Genomic DNA, 26,187 nt, shown 5'->3' with positions numbered 1-26,187 from the left:
AGAGGAGTGGGCCCCAGTTGAGAAATGCATCCATAAGACTGGGCTGCAGGCGAGCCTGTAGAGCATTTTCTTAATCAGTGATTGATGGGGGAGGGGCCAGCATATTGTAGTTGGGGTCATCACTAGATTGATGGTCCCTGGTTCTACAAGTAAACAGGCCAAGCAAGTCAGGCGGCGCAAGCTAGTAAGCACCACCCCACCATGGCCTCCGCAACAGCACCTGCCTCCAGGTTCCTGGCCTGTTTGAGTTCCTGTCCTGACTTCCTTCAGTGATGGACTGGGATGGGAAAGTGTAACCCACGTAAACCCTGCACTCTCCTACTTGATCCACAACTACAGCTGCCTGATTTTTGACAAAGGTGTCAGACACATGTATCACAGACAAGGCCGAAAAGATGCTTCGACAAATGGTGTTGGGGGAACTGGATTTTCCACATGCAGAAGAATGAAGGGAGACCATTGTCTCTTACCCTGTATTCAAAACAATTCAAAACAGATCAAACATGGAATGTAAGGCCTGGAACTTTGCAATTACTAGAGAAAAACTTGAGGAAAACACTGTAACATACAGACCCAGACAAGGACTTTGTGGAAAAAATAAATCCAATTGTACAGAAATAATCCAAAGAATTGGCAAATAGGATTACATGAAACCAAAAAGCTCTTGAACAGCAAAAGAAATGAGTACAAGAGAGAAGAGACAGCCTAAAGAGTGGGAGGAAAATCTTTTCCAACACGTCAGACAGGAGGTAAATATCTAGAACATGTGAATAAATGCAAAATCTAAACACCAGGCTGCAGTTTGAATTGCTATACAATGGAAGAGTAGCGAGGGGGTGGGCTCTCACTCTGTGTCCAGCTAGTCTTTTCTCTGCCTTGCTTGTCTGGGAATCAGCTGGATTTGAAATGGCTGGTGGTAAGGCTGGAAAGGATTCTAAGACCGAGACCAAGATGATTTGCACCTGTGGTGATCTGGCTTGTAGGGACTGTTTAGTGCCATTGAAATCTAGGGCAGCTACACTTTGTGGGGTCTAGTCCTGCAGAGACCAGTGCAGCTGCTCTGGAGAGCCCACTGCAGATCTATTTGAACTGGCAGGAAACACCAGAAGTCTTAAACTGTGTTAGCTGTGCATCACTTGCAACTTGGTTTTCATGGAGATGAAGAGCTGTCCTCTCATCAGTGCTATAGTTGCTGATGCTGGCATCATCCCACACGTCTACAAAGCTCTTGGGGGAAAAAAAGGACAGCAGAAGAGTGTCTAAGGGTATCTATATTCCTTATTTTAGAACTCTAAAGACTTCTTTTTAGTTTTAAAATCATATGTACAAAGTACATGTCTCTGTGTGGGTATTTTCATGTGAGTGATGCTTGCTCCCCTGGAGCTGGAGTTACAGGCATTTGTGAGCTTTCTGACATGGGTTCTGGAGCCTTCTGCTCTTAACTGCTAGCCATCTCTCCAGCCCCAGGATTCTAACTATTCTCAACTGCTAGTCAGTATTGGTGATTTCAGTAGACTATAATATCTGTGAAAAACACAGTTTGGGAGAAAGGGGAAAAAGAAATAATAGAAACAATTCTCCCAATCACAATGAAACCCAGAAAAAAAAAAAAAAATCAGTCCTCACAAGATTGCCTTTTTGTAATTTTGTTTGAGCAAGTTAGGAAGTTAATTAGATTTTCAACCAAATTTTTATATCTGAGTCTTGACCATACTTAAACATTTCTGTGGCTTCAAAGAAGGTGTTGATGCAGAAGCAGTGGGTTTTGATGGAGTCAAATGTGGTGCTTTTGTTTTGTTTTGTTCTGTTCTGTTTTGTTTTGTTTTGTGAAGCTGTGGATTTTGTGATACAGAAGTTATAGTAACACACATTTGGTTCTGTATAGGCATTATTTTCACTCTGGTGAAGTAGCTGAGTAAAAGACATGTATCCTAGATCAAGCAAATAAACAAAAGCCAACCAAACCACAGAAAACGTGAACACCTCATATAATCCCCCAACAATCATCATCAGTCAATTATTTAGTCTATCAATGGGCTAAAAACTGAATGTTCCAAAAAGAATAAATACACATGGCTGATCAATGTTTGAAAAAGTGTTCCTTGGCCACCAGGAAAAGGCAAATTAAAATTGCTTTGAGAAAATGAAAGACAACAAATGCTGGTAAGGATATGGGGAAAGAAGAGCTGACAGTGTAAACTTGTGAAGTCACTATTAAAATCAGCATGGAGTTTTTTCCCAAAGCCAGAAATTTAACTACCCTATATCCCAGCTACACCACTCTTAGGTATGTACTCAAACAAATTTCAAGCCAGCATACTTCAGACATACTTGCACACCCATGTCTATAGTTGCACTTTTTATAATAGCCAGGAAATGCAAGCAGCCTAGATGTCTATTAATATGTAAATGGAGGAAAAATGTGGTACATATAAATCTTGGAATTTTATTCAGCCACAAAGAAAAATGAAATCTTGACATTGACAGGAAAATGGATGCAATTAGAAACCATTATGTTTAAATGAAATAAGCTAGACTCAAATACTGTATATTATCTGTTATTTAACCTTAAATTTAAAATAAAAAATATGGGTGTAACCATAGGTAGGTGTGTGTGTGTGTGTGTGTGTGTGTGTGTGTGTGTGTGTGTGTGTATGTGCATGTGTGTGTGCATGTGAGTTTCTTTGAGTGTGCATTCCCTGAAACTACAAAGCTGTTCATGGAGGGCAAGAAGATGGTAATGGAATACATTTGCCATGAAAGTATGGAAAAGAGAGGAGACTATGGGGAAAGGCAGAGAATTGGCCAGAGTGGGGGATCTCATTTAGGGGTTCTATTCCTATGATCAGACACCATGAGCACAGCAACTCCTGTAAAGGAAAACATTTAACTGGGGGTAGCTTACAGTTTCAGAGGTTTAGTCTATTATCCTCATGGTGGGACATGGTGGCATGCAGGCAGACATAGTGCTGGAGAAGGAGTTGAAAGCTCTATATGTTGATCTGCAGGCAACAGGAAGTGAACTGTTTACCACACTGAGCATAGCTTAAGCAAAGGAGACTTCAAAGCCCACCCCCACAGTGACACCCTCCAACAAGGCCACGCCTATTCCAACCAAGTCACACATCCTAATACTGCCACTCCTTTTGGGAGTCATTTTCTTTCAAACACCACACAGGAGAGGGAAGTCAGGGAGAGTAATGAATAAGAACAAAATATAATGACAAGTATGAAAATGCCAAAATAAAACACATTGTTTTGTATAGCAACCTAAAAACAAATAAAAAAGTTTTAAAAAGATAGGAGCCTGGCATGGGAGGGATGACTGTGGTCATGGACACTGACTTGAGATGCCGGAGAGATATCAAGTTGATGTGATTAGGAGGTGATGGACTTAGTAATATTTGCATGTGAGAAAGACTTTTAGAAGCCATCGATGTGTAAATGAGAATCCAGTTCAAGATTGTAGATGTGATTCTGCAGGGAAAGTGTGGAGATCAGGAAGTCCTTTGAGGAATATAGACACTTGAAGACATGAAGCAAAGAGTGAAACTGCACCAAGACCAAGAAATACTCAATAAAGGCATGAGGGCGGTGTGTGTGTGTGTGTGTGTGTGTTCAAACGGTCTCCCTAAAGCTGAGGGGAAATGGATTCCAACAGCAAGCCTGCTCATCTCTGGTGGATGCCCTTGAGGGTGCAAGAGAGATTACAAAGGTTGTGCAGCAACACGGTGTCTGGGAAGCTGGAGGAGCTGCTTCCAGAAGTGGTGACATAGGAGTGGATCAAAGACTGAGGGGGAGAGTAGTCAGTCGACAGCCAGTGTAGACAGCTCTCCAGAAAGAGTCACATGAAGAAACTGAGGCAGCAGATCCCAGGGATGTAGGCGAACATGACACTACTGCCTTGCAGGGAGGGTGGGAGGGGAGGGACTGGGGATTGCTTTGAAATTGAATAACTGGAGAATGTTTAAATGCTGCCAGGGAGTTCCTGTGCATAGAGAAGGCTTGAGAGGCTGCAGCTATGGCAAGGTTACTATGGGGACCAAAGGGCAAGGATTTAAAGATCTCATGGTGGGAGAGTGTGGTGAGGCAGCTGTAGGTTTATAGTCAGGAAACTGAGGAGGTTTTCATAGAATGGTTTTGTGTAAAAGTCCATTATAGTTTTAAGTTTTGTGATTGCTTAATGCAGTAAAAATAAACATTCGCGAGACGTTTTAGTGTATGTTTTCCATAGATACACTACCTGGTTTGAGTCCGGAGTATACATTTTCTATCCTTGTGGTTATGTGACTTCAAACAGGTTTTTGGTTTTTATCTGGTTCTCTATTTTCCCTTTTGGAGGGGGCAGATTTTAGTAGAACAAATGTCTCCCAACAGGTAGATTGGAAGGGCCCCAGAGGTGGGAGTCCATTCTTGATTCTTTATAGAATTAAATGGGTGTATGTATATAATATTGACTGTAGGCTTGGCTGGTCTATATGTTCCATTGCTTACACAGCAAGGATAATCATGACAGTAGCCACCATCTCCCTAACACTCATTCTGTGGTGAGAGGCTGGGAGCACAAGCCCTTTGTGGACATGAATCACCAAGTTTCAGGGATGAAGTGACTTGTTTGGTGTTTCATAGCTGATTAGAAACAAGAACCAGATTTCCACCCATTCAGCTTTGCCTGCCCTTTGGGTGCCAACTGAAGGCAGGGTTTAAGTGAGTTCACCAGAACCAAGATCCAGGATAAATTGGTATATATTAGGGAAGCAGCTTACACAGATAAGAGTAAATAACCACCGTCGTCTTCCTGCTCCAGAAGATGCAGTCTCTGCCCTTTAGATGCTTTCAGCAACCCAAGAGAGCTCCAGCCAGCCCCTCCTCTACCTTATAAAGGGTACACCCAAGTCTACACCTGAAGCCACGCCCAAAGAGTGTGGCTACTACAAGTTCACTGGCAAGACAAGATGGCACTACACCTTTGCAAGCACTAGAAGATGTCTAGAATGTTTCTTCTGCTGTTGTGCCAAAATGTGAGATTCAAGAATCAGATCTGTGAGAATGTAAAATGTATACAGTGAGTGCCACAGAGACTTTCTCTTGCTAGCAGGCTCCACTTCCCTGCCCCGTCCCTGCCCCATCCCTGCCCCATCTCAGCCCCATCCCTGTCCCATCCCTGCCCCATCTCAGTCCCATCCCTGCCCCATCTCAGCCCCATCCCTGCCCCATCCCTGCCCCATCTCAGCCCCATCCCTGTCCCATCCCTACCCCAGCCCAGCCCCATCCCTGTCCCATCTCAGCCCCATCCCTGTCCCATCCCTGCCCCATCTTTGCATTCCCTGTTGGGCAATTTTCCCTATTTCTAGCTTTCACTTTCAGTTTGTTTTTACTGAGAGAGAGAAAGAAAGAGAGAGAATGTGTGAAAATTATGTGAGTTCAGCATGAAATTAGTATATTTGTGGATGGTTCATAAACATTGCCCTGTATAGATTAACAGGGATATGAGCTTTCTCTCCTGCACTGGAGAAGTCTGAAGAATGCAATGGTAGAGCTTCTGTGGCTACTTTTGTTGTTGTTCTGTGAGGCATAGTCTTGCTGTGTAGTCCTGGCTGTCCTGATTTGCCCAGGTTGTCTTGATTCTTTGGCCCTTCTACTTTAGTCTCTCCACTCAGGGAGTACAGGTCTTTGTCATAATGCTTAGCTCCTCCTCTTGCTGCCTCTCCTTTCCCCCTGACTTCCTTTCTCTCACTGCAGTTCAAGCTGACCTCAGACTTGAGCTCCTCCTTCCTATATAGCTGTACACCATGTTTGTGGGATATTTGTACACTATGAAGATATATTGCTGTGACTGGTTCAATAAAGAGCTGAACCGCCCATAGCTAGGCAGGAGGTATAGGTGGAAATTTCGGGCAGAGAAAGAGGAAGTAGATGAGTCTAGGCATACAAGAGACAACCAGGAGACACAGAAGAAGCAGGAATGGGCAGTGCGTGGTAGGACGAAGATTATAATAGAGATGGGTTAATTTAAGTTATAAGAACTAGTTAGGAACAAGCCTGATCCATAGGCCAAGCTTTCATAATTAATTAAAAGTTTCTGTGTCATTATTTGCAGGCTGTCAGTTGATGAGAAACTATTACTACTTACCACTATACCTGCCCTCAACACTTAACCTTGACAGTCTCTGGTGGCAATTTGATGCTTATATTTCTGAACAGCATTCAGATGCTGGACAGTTGTTTTATTTATATTTGGTGGAAAAATATGAAAAATATTGCTGCCAATATTTATGGACGGTATGGTGGCTATTCTTGTTTGTCACTTTATCTGGAATGAACTATAATCCAGAAATAGAGGGCACACCTGTGATATGGGTCTTGAGGCAGGAGTACAACATGCCTTTAGTCCAGATCTTGAAGTGAGGCAGGAAGACACATCTTTAATCTCTGTGTGTATATGTGTGTGTGTGTATACATATATATATGTACGTCACAGAGACCCTCAAAACAGCCCTTCTAAATCATAAAGAGTACATTGAGGTCATGATGGCATCCTGCTTTATTTGACAATGATGACTGTTTTACTATTTTGTTCTCTTCTAGGATTCACAGTATTAATAATACTTCTAAGATTTCTCTGATTATAGCAAAGTAACTTTAAATTTTCTTTTATTTGTAGATGGATTTTAAGGTTAGCTTTTTAATTTAAGCTTAGGAAGATCTTGGAGTCAGTATTTGCATATTGTATGTAAGGTATGGGTTCAGATTCTGTTTCTGTCCTTTTGAGTCACATAATATTGCCATGTTGTCCTAACACCATGGGACAAAAACCTGTTGTTTTCTACTTTGGTTTGCACCTTGTTGAAAAGTGTCTGGCCATGAACACTAGGTGCCCTCAATCCTGTACTATTTGTCTATATGCCACTCACTCCTCATACTAATACTAAACTGACCTGATTGTTAGAGCTCTGTAGAAAGTTATAAAATCAGATAGTATGGATATCATTTAAAAATAATTTGTTTTAGGTGTATATATTGCCTACATGTTTGTATTTTCAATATGTGTGTGCAGTGCCTGCAGAGACCAGAAGAAGGTGCTGAACCCCTTGGAACTGGAGTTGTGAGCTACATGTGGGTGCAGGAAATCAAACCTTGGGTCCTCTGCAGGAGTAGCCACGGCTCTTTTGGGCCATCTATTGAGTCCTTGACCATCTTTTTTTTTTCTTTTGTTCTTTTATTTCTTTACACTGTTTGTGATTCTTCCCTTTTTATGTGTGTTAAAATTACTTCATTGCTATGTACTTAAAATGCCTGGTGGAGTTTTAAGTGGATTTGCTCTGATTTTCATCAGTTTGGGGAGATTAATTGACCTCTTATTAATATTGAATCTTTCATCTCATGAACATTGAATGTCTTCCCACTTATTTGATCTGATTACTTCTTTCATTGATGTTTTATATGTCGTTTTGAGCATAAATGCATGCACATACTTTGTTAGATTTACAGATGAGCACTATGTTTTGTGGTGTGCTGCTGTGATGATGCTTTGAAATTCAGTAAATGTCTTTTGTCAGGAGTTATCAACTTCAGCCCAGACTCTGCCGTAGTATATCTGACTCTGTCCAAATACTGGGTTACTGCCTTACAAGACAGAATATGTCTTTTAAAATTACTTTCAAGATGTAAAGTAGCGAACCACTTTCTTATTTTGGCTCAGTGAGTGATGAGTTATTCTCTGGTTAGAGCATTCTGTCAGTGTGTTCACAGGTCCAGGTTGGAGTTTGTGTGATACAGAGCTGTTAGAAAAGGACAAACCTAGAATCAAATTGTTCCTTCCTCTACAGGTGTTGCAGTGTCCCTGGAAGTGTCCGAGAGCCCTGGAAGTATCCAGGTAGCCCGGGGCCAAACAGCAGTCCTGCCTTGCGCCTTCTCCACCAGTGCTGCTCTCATTAACCTTAATGTCATTTGGATGGTTATTCCTCTTTCGAATGCAAACCAGCCTGAACAGGTAGGTACTTCTGTTCTGTCTCTAAAACTGTGGATCATTGCAGAGTAGATGGCCAGGGAAGCATCATGGGAATGTGTTTGATTTCTAGAGTAAGGTGACATGGTCAGTGTGCCCTCTCCATTGAATCATTGGCTAATATTCTGATAAGGCTGTCCTCCTTTCATAAGGATGACATCACTAGCAAATGCTAAAGAGATTCTTTTGAGGGTTTTGTGCAAGACTGGAGTATTTAAAAAGAAAACACTGCTGAGAGGCAAATACTAAGAAGGCAAGGTCTACCTTTCAGGGAGAGATTGGCACTAACTTAGGTGACCTAGAATGTTCCCTAAAGAGTGTGATGATAGTCAGAAGCTAAAGGCAGAAGTTTGCTTTGCTGAGTTACTTATGCATCTTAACATAGTAGGCTTACCAGCCAACATGCATCCAGACATAGTAGGCTTACCAGCCAACATGCTTCCTATCACAGTAGGCTTACCAGCCAACATGCATCCAGACATAGTAGGCTTACCAGTCAACATGCATCCTAACACAGTAGCTTACCAGTCAACATGTATCTTAAAACAGCCAAACTCAGACTGTCATACAAATGAGAGTGTGCCACATAGAAGAACACATGTGAAAATGGAAGTTGCCCCCCAGAAATCGGTATCAGTTCTAGGAAATAAGTTAATGATAATAATAATAACTTAATAATCTTAGATACCCACTATAAAATTACTCAATTGTGGTAATCACCACATTTATTTACAAAGATGTCATTCACTTTCTAAAGCTTTTCTGATTTTATCCTACTAAGTGTATTTAGTGAAATAAATTTTCTAGTACAAAATTCAATACAAACTTCTTTAAAATTTATTAATTTTTAATTTATTCTTTGAAAATTGTATACATGGATACAATGTATCTTCAAACCATGAAACTTTGTAGTAGGCTAAGCTTTGGGGGTCATTTTGTCAAATTGCACCATTTTAAGCATCAGTGATGGGGTTAAAAATGTTAAAAAGAAGAACTGCCTAAGGTTTTCCACACAGGCACAGGAAGACCCCTAAAGGCCCTTCCTTATTTTCAGGGCGGGGAGCTTTCTGTTATGTTATATGCTGTGTTTCAGGCTAGTTGGCCCTGATAATGTTAGCTCTGATAAGTTGGCAGGCACAGTAGTCATGGACTTGCAATGTTCTCTTCCTTTTATGATGTTGATATTCAGCCTGTGAATGAGTGATCTGTCATTCTATGTCCTAATTAGTATGAGAACAGCAATGCAAATACCTTGTGGATTTCATCTCACCATTAACTTTTTTCACTGGTGGAAATACTTATGTGCTGATAGTCTGGTAGCATTTAAGATATTTTTGATAAATTCTGATAAATTGAGGAAGGAAAAAAGATACTCTAATTATGTACATGAGAATTTAGAGTCCTAAGATATTCGTGGATAAGACAGTCACAAAAAATTGCTAAGAAATTAAAATTCCACTTTTTGTTGCAGGTCCATTTGGTTCTGTCTACTAGGTTATATGCCAGGGAGGGGTTACCATGGTTGGTTTACTTATATATTGCTTCCTTCTGCAGGTCATTCTCTATCAGGGCGGACAGATGTTTGATGGTGCCCCCAGGTTCCAAGGGAGGGTAGGATTTACAGGTACCATGCCTGCTACCAATGTCTCCATCTTCATTAATAACACTCAGCTGTCAGATACAGGCACCTACCAGTGCTTGGTGAACAACCTTCCAGACAGAGGGGGCAGGAACATTGGGGTCGCTGGCCTCACAGTGTTAGGTGAGTGACAGGCAAGTCCCGATACTGTAGGCTTCACTTACAAATCTACTCTAAATCATGTTTACTTCTGTCCTTCTTGTTTGCTTCTCTGCTCCCTGCCTGTGGTTTTAGTTCCTTCCCTACCTCCCTTCTCACCTACAATGCTCATGGACTTCTCTGTGCTTCTTATATATTCTTGCGTTCTTAAATCTCCAGATGGTCTCTAAATTTACCTAATGCTGTTTCCTGACATTGGATGAAGGGTGACACAAAAATCATTTTTAAGGTCTTGTAGGACAGAAGCTTTCTGTTGTAGTAAAACTCAGTCATGAATAATTTGTTAATAGCAAAAAGTAGAGGTGTCAGCATGTGTGAGGATGTTATTACTGACTACATTTTCAGCAGGAATTGGGGTCTCAACTTGTACTTGTGGACCTGGCATAATTTTAATTCTACTTCCTTATGCTCTTAAAGGAGTCCTTGCTTCTATCAAACATCAGATTATCACCTTAAAAATGAGATTGAACTGATTTAGGGCCTTGTCCTTTAAGACAACAAATAAACAGGTGTATATTAAAATTTGGACCTGCTCATTCATCCCAGCACTCTTTATATCATATAATGTGGCTAGACCTCGGAGCACTAAATTATATTCACTGCAGCTGTTTGATGTCTCAGTTCTCATGTCTCTGATGGATTACCCGTAGATGTGGCTGCCAAGTAGATTCTTGTGGTAGAAGGGCTGAATCCATCATTTGGGCAGAAGAGGAAGTACTCAGAGAAGGCCCTTCCTCCTCTTGCTCAGCTGCCAGAATCCATCTCCATAGTCCTGTCTAGCCCCCTCCTCACCCTCTTTTTTCTCCTCCCACTGCTGAGCTATTTGAGGATACTGATGTTTGTCCTCTATAGGGCAGAATATGCTCTAATCCTTGGTGCCCTGTTCTCCCAAACTTCAAACAATTGTGAAAACTGAGGAATGGATTGGAGACATATTTTCTTGCAGATAACCTTCATGATATTAAAACTCTATAGAGTTCTAAGTACTCTGAGTCCAACATGGAGTACTAAAGGAAATAGATGCTGTTCTGATGTTTATTTGACAGTTGAGCAACTGTCTTTCTACAGTATCTACCTTAAAACAGAATCCTTTATTTTATAGTGAGTGCCACCTGAAAATAATTATTTTAGGTTTTACTTCACACACGGTAGCATAGTGGTAATGTTGAAAGGAATGAGTCCAGGAGGCTGGCTAACCCCAGCTCAGCAGACCATTGCTCAGATACCCACCCCCTCCCCGCTTTTGTGTAGTTCTGGGCTTCATGCATGCTAGGCAAGCATTCTGCAGGTGAGCCACCTTCCCAGACCCCTCTGATTACCTCCTCTTCCACTTACTCACTTTCTGATTGCACTGTATGTCTCTAACTCATTTTGCACTCCTGCTTTCATGTGTTTCTGAAGGGGTGAACTCATTTATTGAGAAGGCGTTAGGATTAAGAACACCATCACAGGACCGTCAACTAGTGGTGTCTACTTCACCAATCTGGAACTCCGTGCTGTGGGTTTTGTTTATATGTTCACTCCTTTTGTGCAAATGTGAGCCATCACTTCCTCCATTTGCTGTTGCTTTGGTGATTTTTGTATTCTTGTTGCTTGTGTCCTTGTCAGTCTTTAAAGAATATAAAATGTTGGATTTTGATATGTCCCCTACCTTATTGTTAACTTGAGCCTTACTGTAATTTGCAGCACCGTAAAGCCGAATTAGCTACTAAACTGGCCCAACTAGTCTTTGTAAAATAACAGAAGACCTGACTGAAGTGGGCTTTGTCAGAGGACAGCTGGTGGGGTCAATTTCCGCTCCTGAGATGGGTTTGAATGCGTCTTTTCAGCAGTGTCTTTAAAGGCAGTGTGTGGACTTGAAGCCTCCTAAGAATCCTTTAAAGAGGGCATTCCAACCAAGACTCTCAGATACCTTAAAATGTAACCAAAAGTCATGACTCCTTGTGTAGATTTGATCCCTGTGCATGCCACTTGCAAGCCTTGTGCCATCTCCATGCCCTGGGAGTTGATGTTTGACTGTCCTTCTGGCATCTGCCATGAGGCTGTCTCCCCAAGTGATCCACAGTCATTGTCTGTGGTTCCCCAGTGGTTTCCTGTCCCATTGGCTCACAGGAAAAGTGAACTTGTGTTACCCATTCTTCCCATGACAGTCCCCCCGTCTGCTCCACACTGTCAAATCCAAGGATCCAAGGACATCGGCAGCGACGTCATCCTTCTGTGTAGTTCAGAGGAAGGCATCCCTCGGCCCACTTATCTTTGGGAGAAGTTAGACAATACGCTCAAGCTACCTCCAACGGCCACTCAGGGTATGTACAGTGCCACGAAACCTTTTTTATTAGCACATGAGGAAAGTAATGAACTTCAATAGTTTGTAACTGCTGGGAGTATTGTGCTTTCAGGTTTAAAGTGAATATGACATTTTCTTTCTCTTCCCGTATGACCTTTAAGAGATGCATCTAGTAGCATGAAATTTTTATTTCATTGGTGGAGCTTTGAAATAGCACACCAGTAGTGTCTTTGAGTTAATACTAGGACAGTTCTTGACACCTCTGTAAACTTACTTTCTGTGTGAGGCAGGTGCCCATTTAAGTGCAAGAGAGATCTGTGTCAGCCTCAAGACTACTTAGAGGAAAAGGATGAAAAAGAGCAGGAAAGGGACCCATGACCTAAGCTCACACCAGATAGGTATACATTTGGATTTGATGGTAAGGAATATTGCATGTGCTCAAAGATGATCCGTAGTCCGTAAGGCTAAGATTTCTTTATTCAGATAAACACCAGCCTAAATGCAAGCCAGAGTGTGCCCAGAGGCCACAAGCTAGGGTGGCCAGAGAGAAGGGAAATCCACATGTTCATGGCCTCTTAAGAATTCTCTCCGAATCATCTTCGACCTCCCCTGACCATGCCCTCATGGGCGTGGCCAGGCATACCTGTAGGGGCTACTAGGAGGCGGGGCTACAGTGTCTCCCTACAATTCCCCTTTTAGTCTAAAAGAGGATTAAAACTTAATAGTGTAAAAGATCCAAAATTAACAATCATAAAGGTGAAATACAAGAAGATACAATAATCTGCTATTGCACATCCTAACTATGTCTATTCCGGCTAAGCCCTAAAGTCATGTGGAAAGGGTATCTAACTTGAACACTTCCTTCCAATACCAACTCTAAACAATAAGAAAGTTATTCCTAATTAGTTATAACTACCGTAATAAACAATAATGGGGAGCTGGGGCATAGCATCTTCTAAGTTTCTTCCTGCTGAAACGTGACGATGGTAGCCTTGTGGGGTCCTGTGGAAAAAAATGTTAGTATAGGGAAAGTCTCTAATGGGTTATCTCCAGTCCATGTTAGATGGAATTTGCTTGATTGAAGATCTAAGTTGAAATCCTCAACTTGATTGAAGTCAGTACTTGAGGCTCTGGTCGGAGTGTCAGTTGAAACGGAGTAAGTTGGATCCAGTGCAGTCGAAGAGGTATGGCCCAATTCCTTTTACGGAGCATCCAGGGATTGTCAGGTGGGTCTTCATTGGCTATATGGGACTCAAACATAAGTGTCAGCAGAAAAATGTTTGTTTGCACATGTATGTATACTGGGAAAGGCAACCATGGAAAAACGACAATTATGAGAGGGTGTAGGCCTTGAAATAAAGAGCCAAGAAAAGACAAAAGGTAGTCCCTCTAAAAAGCCCAGAAGTAAAACTCCCCCATAGAATCTGGAGGAACACTGGTACTCTCATGTCACCTTTTAAATTCATGGAGCCCCAAATTCATTAGTTTTAAAACCTTATTTTCAGCTTAGTAGCTTCTGGTCACTTTTGTAGTGACTGCTACAGTTCTGTTGTTCCCCTCTCCCCCTCCCCCTGCCTGTTCATTGCTAAATGCTTCAGATACACCATGGGATAAATAGCTTTCTTGTGGACTGACTTGTTAATCTCACTATTGTAAGTGGCATGCTTAAAATAGCTCGTGTTGAAATGCTTAAAACTGCTTGAAGTCCAGCTTTTCCAGTAACTCTGCCTGCAGTAGTTTGCTTCTCCAGACCTGTGTTCAACTTTTTGTAAGATGAAGGGGTTGACAGTATCATCTAGGACCTCTGAAACACCATTGAGTTTCTGTGATTTATATCTGTATCATCTCTGTGAAACACTGGATAAAGGGTGAAATTTGGGCGAACATCTGACAATACTGTTTGTAGGCTGAGAGGTATATGTAGCAAGGGCTTTCTGTATCTTCATGTTTTTGATGAGTCTGTGTTTGCAACTTGAGAATTCTTGATATTTCAAGGATAAAGGTGAATTAACTTGAATGCCAGTGATGAAAATGGTGGTCTTTTGTAACTCAAGTCTTTGGAAAAATTATCAAATGTACTTCAGATAACCTTATTTGTTCTAATTAAATATGCCATGGTTTTCTACAGTTTCACCTCTTGCTATCTACATTAACAAAGTAGATCTTAATATACATCTCCAAAACAACTTAAATAGCTTCTTTTCTAGAAGATTTCCCTTACTGATTATATGTATCATATTTAAAAAATTGAACTCCTAATACATTTTCAAGGAAATAATATTTGGTACAAGGGGAGGACATCCTATGAGTCTGACCAATAAGATAACAATATTTTGGAATAAGTAGTGTCTTTTATACATAGAGCTCGAAGGAGCTCCCTCTGGCATACCTGGCATGATTTAATATAAACACATAATCTGTAGAGTGGAATGAGAAGTGTAAGTGAAGACAGCAGGAAAGCATTGTCTTACAGTAGAATGCTGACTAATTAATGCACAATGAAGAAATGTTGCAATAACAGCAGCACTGATTGGTGCCTAAGTTGTAAGCAAAAGGTTGTTGAATAACAGACTCATCTTGTAGTTCCATAGTATGGTCCCGCAAAAACAGTTATTAAGATTTTTGTTTTTAACTTGCAGGGTGGGGGAGAAAGTTGGAGGGTTTGAGACAGGGTGTTACTATGTATCTCAGGCTAGCCCTGAACTCACTTTCTTAGTCCTCCAATCGATGCCATTAGAGGGTTGAACCACTGCACCTCACCTGAATACCATTAAGAATTTTAAGACTCACCACTAAGAAACAAAACTAGAACTTGAAAGGTAGAGGAGAAACAGAAAGATTGTGGAGGACTCTTGGGGGCTTGGCATGTAGCACAGAATGCTTACCCAGCATGCTCTGGTCCCATCCCCAGCACTACACAAAACCAGGTATAGTGGCACAGGCCTGTAATCCCAGCACTCAGGAGGTAAAGGCTGAAGATCAGAAAGTCAAGGTCATCTTGGGCTGTATAACAAGTTCTAGGCCAACCTGGAGTACTTGACGTCCTGTCTACAACAACCAGACGTACCTCCATTAAATCACTGTAGAAAGTATGGGTGGAGATGGAGTTAGCAAACAGAAAGCCTGACAACTAGAATAAAGCTAAATAGATCTAAGCATACTCACAGTAATGACCAATAGAATTAATTCAGATAATCAAAGGTTAGAGGCTCTTAGGTTACAGAGTAAAAGTCAAACTAAATCACAAATGCACTATAGATCAGAGATGCACCTAAAACACGGTGTGGGAAGCTGAAAGCCAAGGAGCCTTAGAATAGGCTCATATGGGCAAGAAGATAGATACCATAACACTGCATTGGGCTTCACTGTCACCAGTCCTTTATCTGTATGTTAATGTATTCATTCTTTTGGTTTTCTGTCAATATTGTTTTATAACCTGGTTCTTTTAATGAAAGAGTATATGGTGACCATTTTCCATACCATAAACATTCATTTCACAAAATTCTTATTGAGATTACTGTATCCCATTTCTGTATGCTAAAAGTGCTTTGGAATTGTGACTTTATTTTTTGGCCCAGTATATTTTTGGAAATAGTTTTGTAATTGCTGTTACTGTTGTGTCTGGCATGCCCAAACTTTTGGCTTTTGTGACATGATGTTGCCAAAGTTGATATAGGGGAAACTAATCTCATAATGTTGTAAGTAATTTTATGATTTTGTGTTGGGCAACATTCATAGCTATTCCTGACCATATGCCACAAGCTGAACATTCCTGGCAGACTTTTAAATCCAATTTAAGACATTTTGGAAAAAAAAAGTACATAATTTGCCAGACACTGTAATTTGTAGTACATATTCTAACACAACAGTCTATATCTTACTGTGTATAAGCATCACCCATCAGTCTTTCCTGCATGTTGAGACCCATGATTGTCACAGAATCAACTGGTCTAGCATTGATGCTTTAAGTAAATATGTCTAATATACAGCCAGAAAATCACTTGAACATCTCAACAACACACCAAGAAGGATGGATCTCATACTACCAGACATTCAAAGGAGAGTTAATGCTAATACTCCTCAAAATATTCCATAAAATAGGAACAGATCATTGCCCAATTCTTTTTACAAGGCCACAGTTAACTCTGATACCCAAACCACATATAGACCCAACAAAGAAAATTATGTACTTTTGTGTGACAAAACTTTTCTTAGGGAAACAAAATACACATCTCCTCACCCCAGATAAGGATCCCACAACAGAACAAAGGATTCTGCTGAAGTTCTACTTGATGAGCTAATGAACTTGATTAGAGTTATGTTTAGGTACATGGGCCAGGGGTTCCTTGCAGTAACATAAATGACTTAAAGGCAGATGCTTCTTCAAAGCCGACCCCTGCATGGGTGACAGCTCACAAAGCTGGGAACCTGGAGAACACTGTACAGCCTGCAGGCAGCTCAACAGGTTGGAGAGTGTCCTTTCCAGGTACCCCAGTTGGTCTAAACTCTTCCAGGCAGCTCAACTGGTTCCTCCTTCCTCCAGGCAGCTGTTTCAGTCTCAGAGTCTTTGCTGCAGCTTTTCTCCTCTGTCAGTATTCTTTGAAGCTCAGCTTCCTTCTCTTGTATTGTTTACTCTAACTGGTGAGGGCCTAGTGAATCTGATGGGTTTCAGGGACTTCCTAAAGCTATCTTGAGTTGTTTGCCTTCCCATTGAAAAAGCTCCCCTACAGGAATATATTCAATGTTAAGACAACATAGACAAATTCCCCATATTAACCTAGATGTAAAAAAAATCATATAAAGTATTTAGAAACTGAATCCAAGAACACATCAGAAAGATCACTTACCATGGTCAAGTAGGCTTTATTCCAGAGATGCAAGAATGGTTCAACATATGTAAATTGATAAACACAATCCACCATATAAATAAACTGAAAGACAAAAAAAAAAAGCATGATAATCTCATTAGATGCAGAAAGGGCCCTTGCCCTTGACAAAAATCTAACACCCTTTCCTGATACCTGGAGACATTAGGGATACAATGGACATACCTAAACACAATAAAGTCAGTTTACAGAAAGCTCATAGCCAACATCAACTTAATGGAGAGAAACTCAAAGCAATTCCACTATGTCTACTCTCTCCATACCTACTCAATATAGTACATGAAAATAAAAGAACTACAGCTATTTCCTTACCCAATTTGACTATTTATGTGACTCTCATGGAAGAAGAAAAGTTTTGATGAACTTGAACTGTTGAATAACTGGATGCCCCCCCCCCCCCCGTTGCTTCATTCCATTCTTCCTGGGGACAACCTGGAAAAAAGATACAAGAGCCATGAAATTTTCAACAGTGCAAAATCCTAAAAACAAACAAACAAAAAACCCTAGAGGTTATAACTTAAACCACCACACTTTTCACAGATTGTGAAAAGCTTTATGTGATATACGAGGAGTCTGGATGTTCTGTCTGAGTATTTGCTGATGTGTAACCAGAAAAGATAGCAGGTACAATTTAGAAGTGTTAGAAATCCCTGTGAAAGTGAGCAGCAATGTCTTAATGGTAGCCTTTGATGGATGAAGAAGGCTTGAGGCAGGTGATGGGGCGGAGAAGAAATGGGGAAGGTTAGCATTCAAGATGAATGAAGATACAATCATCAGCATCTTAGCTCAGCCAGCAGCAACACAAAAGTGATACATGATTCATTCATATGTGTACTGAGCAAAGACCAAACCTCCTGAGTAGTATACAAAAGGACACACAGCATTTAAATGTTCCCTTTAAGAGTGGTAACTATTTGTAATACTGTCTTTGATTTCATTAAGATTTGTTTTATGTGTCTGTGTGTGGTTAGATGTACTTGAGTTCAGGTGCCTATTGAAGCTACCTGAGGAGTTGGATTCCTGGAGCTGGAGTTACAGGCAGTTGTGAGCGGCTGACACAGGGATGGAGCCTAACTTGGGTCCTCTGCAAGAGCAGTTTTTGTTCTTAACTGCTATATTGTCCTACTAGCCCCATCTTCATGTTTTAAAATAGATTTTTATTTGGCATTTATTTTGTGTTACTATTCCCTTTGGTTTTAAATTTACCATCAAATGTTTGTTTCAAGGTGGGATCATGTTTGCATATGATTTTACTATACCATGTTAGCTTAAATAATATTAAACCATTTATTTATCATTATCTTTTAAACAGAACTTCTGATACTTTTATATGAGAAATTGTTCACTGCTATTGGGATCATTCATTTTTAAGCTGTATAAATCATGAAAATATAAATTTATTATATTAGGCATTCTTATTAATCCTGTAAAAATACCAATCATTGACATCTACTGAGAATTTCACACACTAGAGGCTTTTCTACATTTCTTAACCAAGTTTTCTCAGGATTTTAAATACATATATCCCAAGAAATACTTGTGTGGATATGGCACCAGTCAGCATCCTGGTCATCTTAACACATGCAGTGTCTCATTTGGTTCTCACAGGTATAGGGGCTTTTCTAGTTCTTGGCTCACAGTTACAGACAAGGAAGCTAAAATACACATCCTCCATAGAGCTAGTAGGAAGCAGAGCAGACTTGAACACAAGCTGTCCAGCTCCCAAACACATGTTCTTAGCTAATGCACCGTTTGACCCAGCCAGATGTAGGCTCTGGATCTGAGAAAACAGATGGCACTGGGAAGAACCACATATATTTGTTTCTCGGATTCTGAAGGGCTGCTAGGTCACTTCTGCAGTCTTTGTGTGATTCAGTGCTTGTGCAAACCAGAACAGTGGGTTTATCTGTCTTTTCACCTCCCCCGACCCACTGTGGTTCCCCAAGCTGCATGTCCCTGTTTCGAAGAAGGAAGATCAAAGGGACAGTTCCCCTCATCCTTCATGTCAGCAAATTGCTCCTGTCCCAACACAGACCTGACTGGTTTCGGGGTGGGAATGTATACTTTTCTGAGGCATCTGGTGTTTGCTGAGGGCTTGCTGCTTCTCCTAGTTCAGCTCTCCTGATTTGTTTCTTCTTAATCCCTCCTTATCAATGTGTGTGTGTGTTATCTGTCACCTGATTACACTTGAGTAAGCTGTACCATGGCATGTCAGCCTCCTTGAGCCAAGTTTTCACCTTTTCTATTGGCAAATGCTCACAGTGTCTGCATCTGAAAAAAAAAAAAAAAAAGACACCTGGCCTCAGCTTTTAAAAGTAACTCTTCACAGCAGCATCCCTGCTAGTTGACTGCTTTGGTGCACGCCCGAGTGCTGCTTAGAGCAGCTGTTTAAAATTCCCCCAGTTGTCTCTGGGGATGTCAACAAAATTAGTGGTTTGATGTGAACTGATTGAATTTTTAGAGTTTTGGGGCTTAAGAGGAAAAATGGAAGAAAACCAGTAGCAGCGGTATGTGGGATTGTAGGGTTGGTAGCCCCGGAGTTGGTGCCTTTGTTTTCTGGAAGCTTTGGGGAGGTTGAAGGAGGAATTCTGCAGATGGTTGGTTTGTTAGGCCCTTCACATGGTTAGGTGCTGTGTAGAGATGCACCCGTGTAATAAGGTAGCTCTAAATGTCTTACTGGAAGGCAGGTGTACTTGTGAAGATTATGGTCTTTGGGCCTGGACAGGTCTGGTTTGACACACTGCTGTGACTTGTGTAAATCTGATATCAAGGCTACTCTGAGATTTCCCAGTTTCAGAAAGCAGGGAACATAGAACCTAAGCATACTGTGAATATTAAATCAAACCTTCTTAAAGCTCTCTCTCTCTCTCTCTCTCTCTCTCTCTCTCTCTCTCTCTCACACACACACACACACACACACACACACACACACATTGGAAAAGGAAATAATGCATGCAAACCAAGTATCCATTAAGTGTATTGGCTTTGCTGAGTACAGTCCATCCATGTAAGATAACCATGTAATACGGATATAAGCTGTTATTCCCATAGAAAGGGCAAATACCAAATTTCTCTCCTTTGTCTGGTCTGTGATATTGATGTTACTTCAAGTAGGTTTGATGATTCCATCATTCATGAACACATCCCATTATATTGTGTTTGAAGGCTTGGACAACCCTGGCAGCATTGATATATGGGGACCAGTGGCTGTGGTTTCTTCCTCGCTTATATTCTATTAAATTTCCAGGTGCTCATTAGGTGGCCCTCCCTTGTGCATCCTAAGCAACCTGAGGGCTGTAGCCCTGGCTGGCTTTTAACCCACTTACCGAGACTCCTTGCCTCATTAAGGTCTGTCCTGTTGATATTCCTGGCACTATTCTCTGGATTACGCAACACAGAGGGAGAGTCTTCAGTATTTACGCAGTAAATGAAGGAACTGATAATGCCAGGCCCCTGTGGCTTTGATGTAGATAAAGATGAAAACTTTTAGCAGATAACTAAAACTTAGTCCCATATAAAAGTCAAGCCAGGGTGGGGACAGTTCCCAGTGTAGGCTCAGGAATTCTTGGACTTTGTGTCTGGTTCTTTTCACATGCGCCATTAAGAGCCTTCCCCATTGGCTTCTAAGTTTGCATTTTTTGGATCCTTCTAATGACAGGTGTGTTTTCTTTCCAGCTAAAGGGAGACAGTGAGGCCCAGAGCAAAGGTATTAGATGGTCATCCATACCATTGCAGTCTCTAGTCACCAGCTGTGTATTCTTATTGGCCAGCTTTCTAAAATTTCAGTGTCTGTATTTGTTCAGTAGACTAATAATAAAAATATCTTAAAGGGTCATTGGAAAAATAGCTACATATAAAGATTTGCCTCATGCTTGGTGTATGTTTTGATACCGTGGTAAATCATTTAAATTTTGTAGAAACAAATTACTAAACTGTGTTGGTACTGTTAAGTTGTCCATGTATTACCGGTTAGAGCATTTCTCAATAAGCCAGTGTGGTGGCTTTGAAAATACAACACAGAATAGAACCTCCTTATACAACAACATTCACTGGCTACTATAGCTTTTTCTACTCTGGATCCAATGCTGCTTTGCATCAAGGCCAAGGTTTCCTGAGCTGCCCCTAGAGGGGTAAGGGGCACAATGGAGCCACTAATGTAGGACCATTCCTGCAATGACATGGCATGTCTTCAGTAGATGACTTTGGCCCAAGGATGCTCCATATACATGGTGGAAAATTCTGTGAAATGGTGCTGTGGACTGAGGCTCCTCTTTTCCAGACTCCCTTCTGTTCCCTTTCCAACATTTTATGACCCTTAGAAGTAGAGCAGAGTTGATTTTTTATGTCATGTGTAAAATGAACTGCATAGGCTCTAACCTGTTACTGTGTTTCCCTAGAGTTACAGTGTGATGCTTCTGATCACAGACTCTCAAGGACAAGCCAAACCTCCCTAGTCAGGAAAGACCACTAACAGTAGGCTATGAATCACTACTCTGGATCTCCAGTTTCAAGGTTGTCCTTATTTAGGACAATCCTTAATAGTTCTACCTTTAATATGCAGTCATGATTTTCTTTAACATTTGTTAATCAACAGTTTCTCCTCCCATAAAAAAGCAAGAAAATTGGCAACTCTCCAGTGTTTGTATAATGTCATCTTTGTGCTGATTTTTTTTGTTTTCCTTCTTCATTCCATCAAGCTGTCACTTGATTATTGTCTTTGTGACAGACCAGGTCCAGGGAACAATCACCATTCGGAATATCAGTGCCCTGTCTTCGGGTCTGTACCAGTGTGTGGCTTCTAATGCCATCGGGACGAGCACCTGTCTCCTGGATCTCCAGGTTATCTCAGGTAAGTACATAGAATTAGAAGGCCAACTCAAGGTGTAGATGTCAAAGACTTTTGTTAAGTCATAAAATGCAGGGTTCTACCTAATTGTTTTGAGATTGTGTAAAGAGTAAGCAAATTCTTTTAATAATTGCTAAAAATATTTTATAAAAATTTTTACTACTTAAGCCTCTTTGATATGCCAGTCCTCATGACAGAGTGTCTTCTCAGGGCCATCAGAACAAACTAATCTTCATGTCATGGTGCTGTAGACATGACATAATCTACAGTCATGGTAGTATACAGTCTCAGAATACTCTTGGGTTTCCCCCCATAATCCCTTGGATTTTCTGGGTGTTCAGTTATAAACAAGCAATGCACTTCCTTTTGGTGGGAGAAATCTAGATTATTTTTATTCTGGTTGTAGGAGGGAGTCATGTGACCAGGATGAAGCAATAAAAAACTCTGAGCTCCAAGGCTCTCTTGGGGCACTAAGGCAAGTTGAGTAGGCACTGTCTCCTGCCCTCTCCAGCTGCTGCTCTTCTGGGGCCTTGGGAGCTTTGGGTAGTTCACTCACTCATTCAACAATTTCTGGAAGTCTACTGGGAATGTCAAAGTTTGGGCAAGATCTGACTTCATGTGCATGCGATGCTTTAGGCAGTTTTGTACATTTTAAACAGACTTATTTGTGTGAATATTGTTGCATGGTATGTGCTGTTTCTCTCTTGTTTCTTTAAATCCACCTTAAATATGTTTTGCAGCCCAGCCCCGAAGTATTGGAGTGATAGCTGGAGCTGTTGGCACTGGTGCAGTTCTTATCATTATTTGCATTGCACTAATTTCAGGGGCATTCTTTTACTGGAGAAGCAAAAATAAAGAGGAGGAGGAGGAAGAAATTCCTAATGAAATCAGGTTAGTTTATCAGATTACTGATCTTACAGAGTCAGTGTGCATTTCTGTTCATTTTAGAGTGATGGTTTCTTTGCCAGTCTTATAACTCTTATGATCAAGGTAATGGAAATGTCCAAATGTCATTTTCTCGTTATGTGCATATCACTTTCTCTCATGGTCATACTTATTTTTATTCACCAAGATCCTTCATGAATCTAAGTGAGATGAAGAGCTTCCCTGTGCCTCTACATCTGCAGGGTGGATAGTGATGGTCACACCAGAACAGTTAGCCCATGAAACCTGTGTTTTATATTGGCCATTATAATAGATGGGAACAACATCAGCAAAGGGGATTACCTCACAAACATACCAGTTTCTCTACCTACTGATACATCTGACCTGTGGCTTGGTATGAAGGAGCATATTAATCATGTGTCAACATAATAATAATATACACCAGGCATCATACTTTATACAAAAATACTTTTGGTTGATGCTTCTGGAGGAGCTATGTCTAGGGGTTGCCAACTGGTCGTGGCTTCCTGTCTGAATCACAAGGTAGCACATAGCATCACACAGAAAGAGACAGGATGTGTGTTTCTGTCTGATCTTTCTTTTCCTACAAAGCAGTTGGGATCCAGTCATTGTGTCCTAACCTGATGACCTTATCTTGTTCTAAACACCAGCCAGAGCTCCTGCTTCTCAATGCTATACTTGAGTACATTTTACCCTGAAGAGCACCCCTCAGTGGAGATCAATTTTCAGCCCTTAATCTTAATCCCTTAATGGGCTTTCCAAGACATAAAAAATATAGCAGGCAGTTCATAAAAGAATACCAGTGTTGTGAGGGTCCAGACTGTCTCAGACTTGACTGTGTTATATCCTTGTTGATATGCTTTAATGACCCGAGTCTTCTCAGCACAACATACTCAGCTTTTGGAATTTGGTTCCCCTTCCATCTCTGGCCTTCCTCTCTGCTGCTGGCTCTCTGTGTTTGCATTCCATAGCCATCAGCACACCATCAACACACCACAATGGTTCTTCTAGTTCTGCTAGTAATGCAGTCTAGACACCATGAGTGACTTTTTCACTGTTCACATGCTTAGCTTGCTTTCTTGGGTAATTGTGTATAACTTAATTCTTGTTTCCTTTCAGAGAGGATGATCTTCCACCTAAATGCTCTTCTGCCAAAGCATTTCACACAGAGATATCCTCCTCAGAAAATAACACCTTGACCTCTTCCAATACCTACAACAGTCGATACTGGAGCAACAATCTCAAAACCCATAGAAACACAGAGTTATTCAACCACTTCAGTGACTTACGCCAGTCTTTCCCTGGCAATGCCATTATCCCATCCATCTATGCAAATGGGAACCATCTGGTTTCTGGTCCACATAAGACTCTGGTAGTGACAGCCAACAGAGGGTCATCACCCCAGGTCATGCCCAGGAACAATGGTTCAGTCAGCAGGAAGCCTTGGCCTCAGCACACACAGTCCTATACTGTCAGCCACGTGACCCTGGAGCGCATGGGTGCAGTGCCTGTCATGGTGCCTGCCCAGAGCCGGGCAGGATCCCTGGTGTAGGATGTTTGAGGATGCTGTGTTCAGAAGAGAATAAATGGAATGCCTCCCAAAAAGGGGGAGAGTGGGGGTGGGTGAGTGCTGGAAAGATATACCTTTGTACGGTTACATTAGTAAAAAAGCATCAAGAAGGTGGTGCTATCCCCTGGCCACTGTGATGTGTGAAGTGGCCTGGAATATTCCGTCATCAAGACTCAAAAAGACTGTTTTCCCACCACAGTTATCCTGGGAGTTAGTTAAAAATGCTGCATCTCAAATGACGTGCCAAGCCAAGGAGAATGCTAGAAGCAGAATAGCACTTATGACCCAAACCGTGGTCCAGTGGACCTCTTCTTTAATTCTTGCCTAACTTAATAATTTTCAGGAGACTCTAAGTGCCAGGTGGAATTTAAATATTGAAATTCTTTTTTTAAAGTAGGTGTCTTTACAAAACAAATAAACAGGAACGAGCTTGTGGCCTGTTCTGTCTCACCCACTCCCCTTTAATGGTGAGGGCTTAATGGTACTAGTGATGCATTCCAACTGGGCTGGCTCTTTTGTCATAGAGGCAAAACTTTGTTCAGAACACAATTTGGCTAGAAATGGGGAAAAATAGGGGAACTTTTTGTGAACACCCTACACACTTATTTATTTACCTCTTCCTGAACCGAGAATTTCCTTATTTGGGATTTTGCTATCTTGACAGATTCTTGTCTGTGTTACTCTGGGATCTCATACAGGTCCATGGCAATTACTGTTCATGATTTCCTGAAAAAATATTTTTTTAAAAGAAAACTTATTTTTTTTAAATACTTGAGAGACAGTGGACTGGGAAAACATGAACTTAACACCTTGTCCAGTGATTGTACTGAGTGACTCAGTGGAAGGCCCATCACAGTTCAGGGGATTGAGTGGGCTGTAAAACAAATCAGAGGCAGGTAGGAGGGACCTTTGCCTTGCTGTGGGGCCCCAAAGAAGTAAGGTTGTGTATGGCAACCCTGCTATCACACAGGCCACTTTTAATGAGGGCAGTGCCTGATGTCTTTTGTACTGAGGAGGATAATTCCCTATTGTTTGACAAGTAGAGGTTAGTAGGTTGTTACAAAAAGGGCAGGAGTTATTTAGGTTTTGTTTCTTTCAAATAATTCTCTTTTGCAAAAGAATAATAAGGATTAGACAAATGGGTAATCTTCCAGTGTGCTCTTGGGGGTTTGCTCAGCATCTGAAAAGGTGGGTGTGCAACTTTGCCTGAATGCATTGCATACCAGTGTAAAAAGACACCCCACCCCCCTTTTTTTTGGCTGATTACTTGGCTTGCTAGCCTTGCAATTCACCAGATTCATTTACAGACTCTCTGCTCTATATTGTGCTCTGTGTATTTGGCTATACTTGTATTGTTGACTATCTTGCCTTAATCACACTTTAGGGCAACTCATGGTGATATCTTCCAAGATTTTGTTTTTTAAATTGTTTGTACTGAGCCCACAATTTTCAAAGAACATCACCTCCCCCCCCCCATTCTGTTCCCTCTATCCCTCTTTCAACAACCTTTTTGCCTTCTTTGCCTGTGGGCATAGTCTTCACAGGGAGTGGCCTCCTGACTTCAGTTATTTGAGTGAATGGAAACTACCAGTGATTGCCTATACTGTTTTTCCAAGAGGGCCATACTCTGAACTTCACTATTGTGACCATTCAGTGTTGCTAAGAAGAATTTACCATAGTGTTACCCCCCATTTGATGGTTCTTGACTTTGTAAAAATTTAAATAAATGAATGTCTATACTTTTTCAAGAAAAGTGAAAATACCATGCCGCAGAGGAGATAATACTATCAGATGCTGTTTAGAAGGCATTTATCTTGCATTTCTTTATTCTTTCTAATTACCTAAAATTCAATAAAAATTTATTCATATAAAATGTGTTGTCATTA

At 41.1% G+C, this 26,187-nt stretch overlaps 1 protein-coding gene across 4 annotated transcripts; it reads left to right on the top strand.

The window, feature by feature from the left end:
- The first annotated feature begins 7,834 nt into the window (after nt 1-7,834).
- On the top strand, nt 7,835-24,283 carry Igsf11 (immunoglobulin superfamily member 11). 4 transcript variants are annotated; one of them, XM_035444488.1, is made up of 6 exons: nt 7,835-7,993; nt 9,563-9,770; nt 11,957-12,112; nt 21,706-21,828; nt 22,566-22,716; nt 23,851-24,283. In XM_035444488.1, exons 1-6 carry the CDS (start codon nt 7,955-7,957, stop codon nt 24,281-24,283), a joined length of 1,110 nt encoding a protein of 369 aa, XP_035300379.1. In that variant the 5' UTR covers nt 7,835-7,954. The 4 variants fall into 4 exon arrangements, with proteins under 4 accessions (XP_035300379.1, XP_035300382.1, XP_035300380.1 ...); XM_035444491.1 differs by having other exon boundaries at nt 7,838-7,993; nt 21,706-21,756; nt 22,650-22,716; XM_035444489.1 differs by having other exon boundaries at nt 7,838-7,993; nt 21,706-21,756.
- Nucleotides 24,284-26,187: the final 1,904 nt, after the last annotated feature.

Source organism: Cricetulus griseus, chromosome 4 (genome assembly GCF_003668045.3).
Source record: "Cricetulus griseus strain 17A/GY chromosome 4, alternate assembly CriGri-PICRH-1.0, whole genome shotgun sequence".
NCBI classification, from domain to species: Eukaryota; Metazoa; Chordata; class Mammalia; order Rodentia; family Cricetidae; genus Cricetulus; species Cricetulus griseus.
The sequence above is the reverse complement of the archived record's forward strand: the minus strand, read 5'-3'. Positions and strand labels throughout refer to the sequence as shown.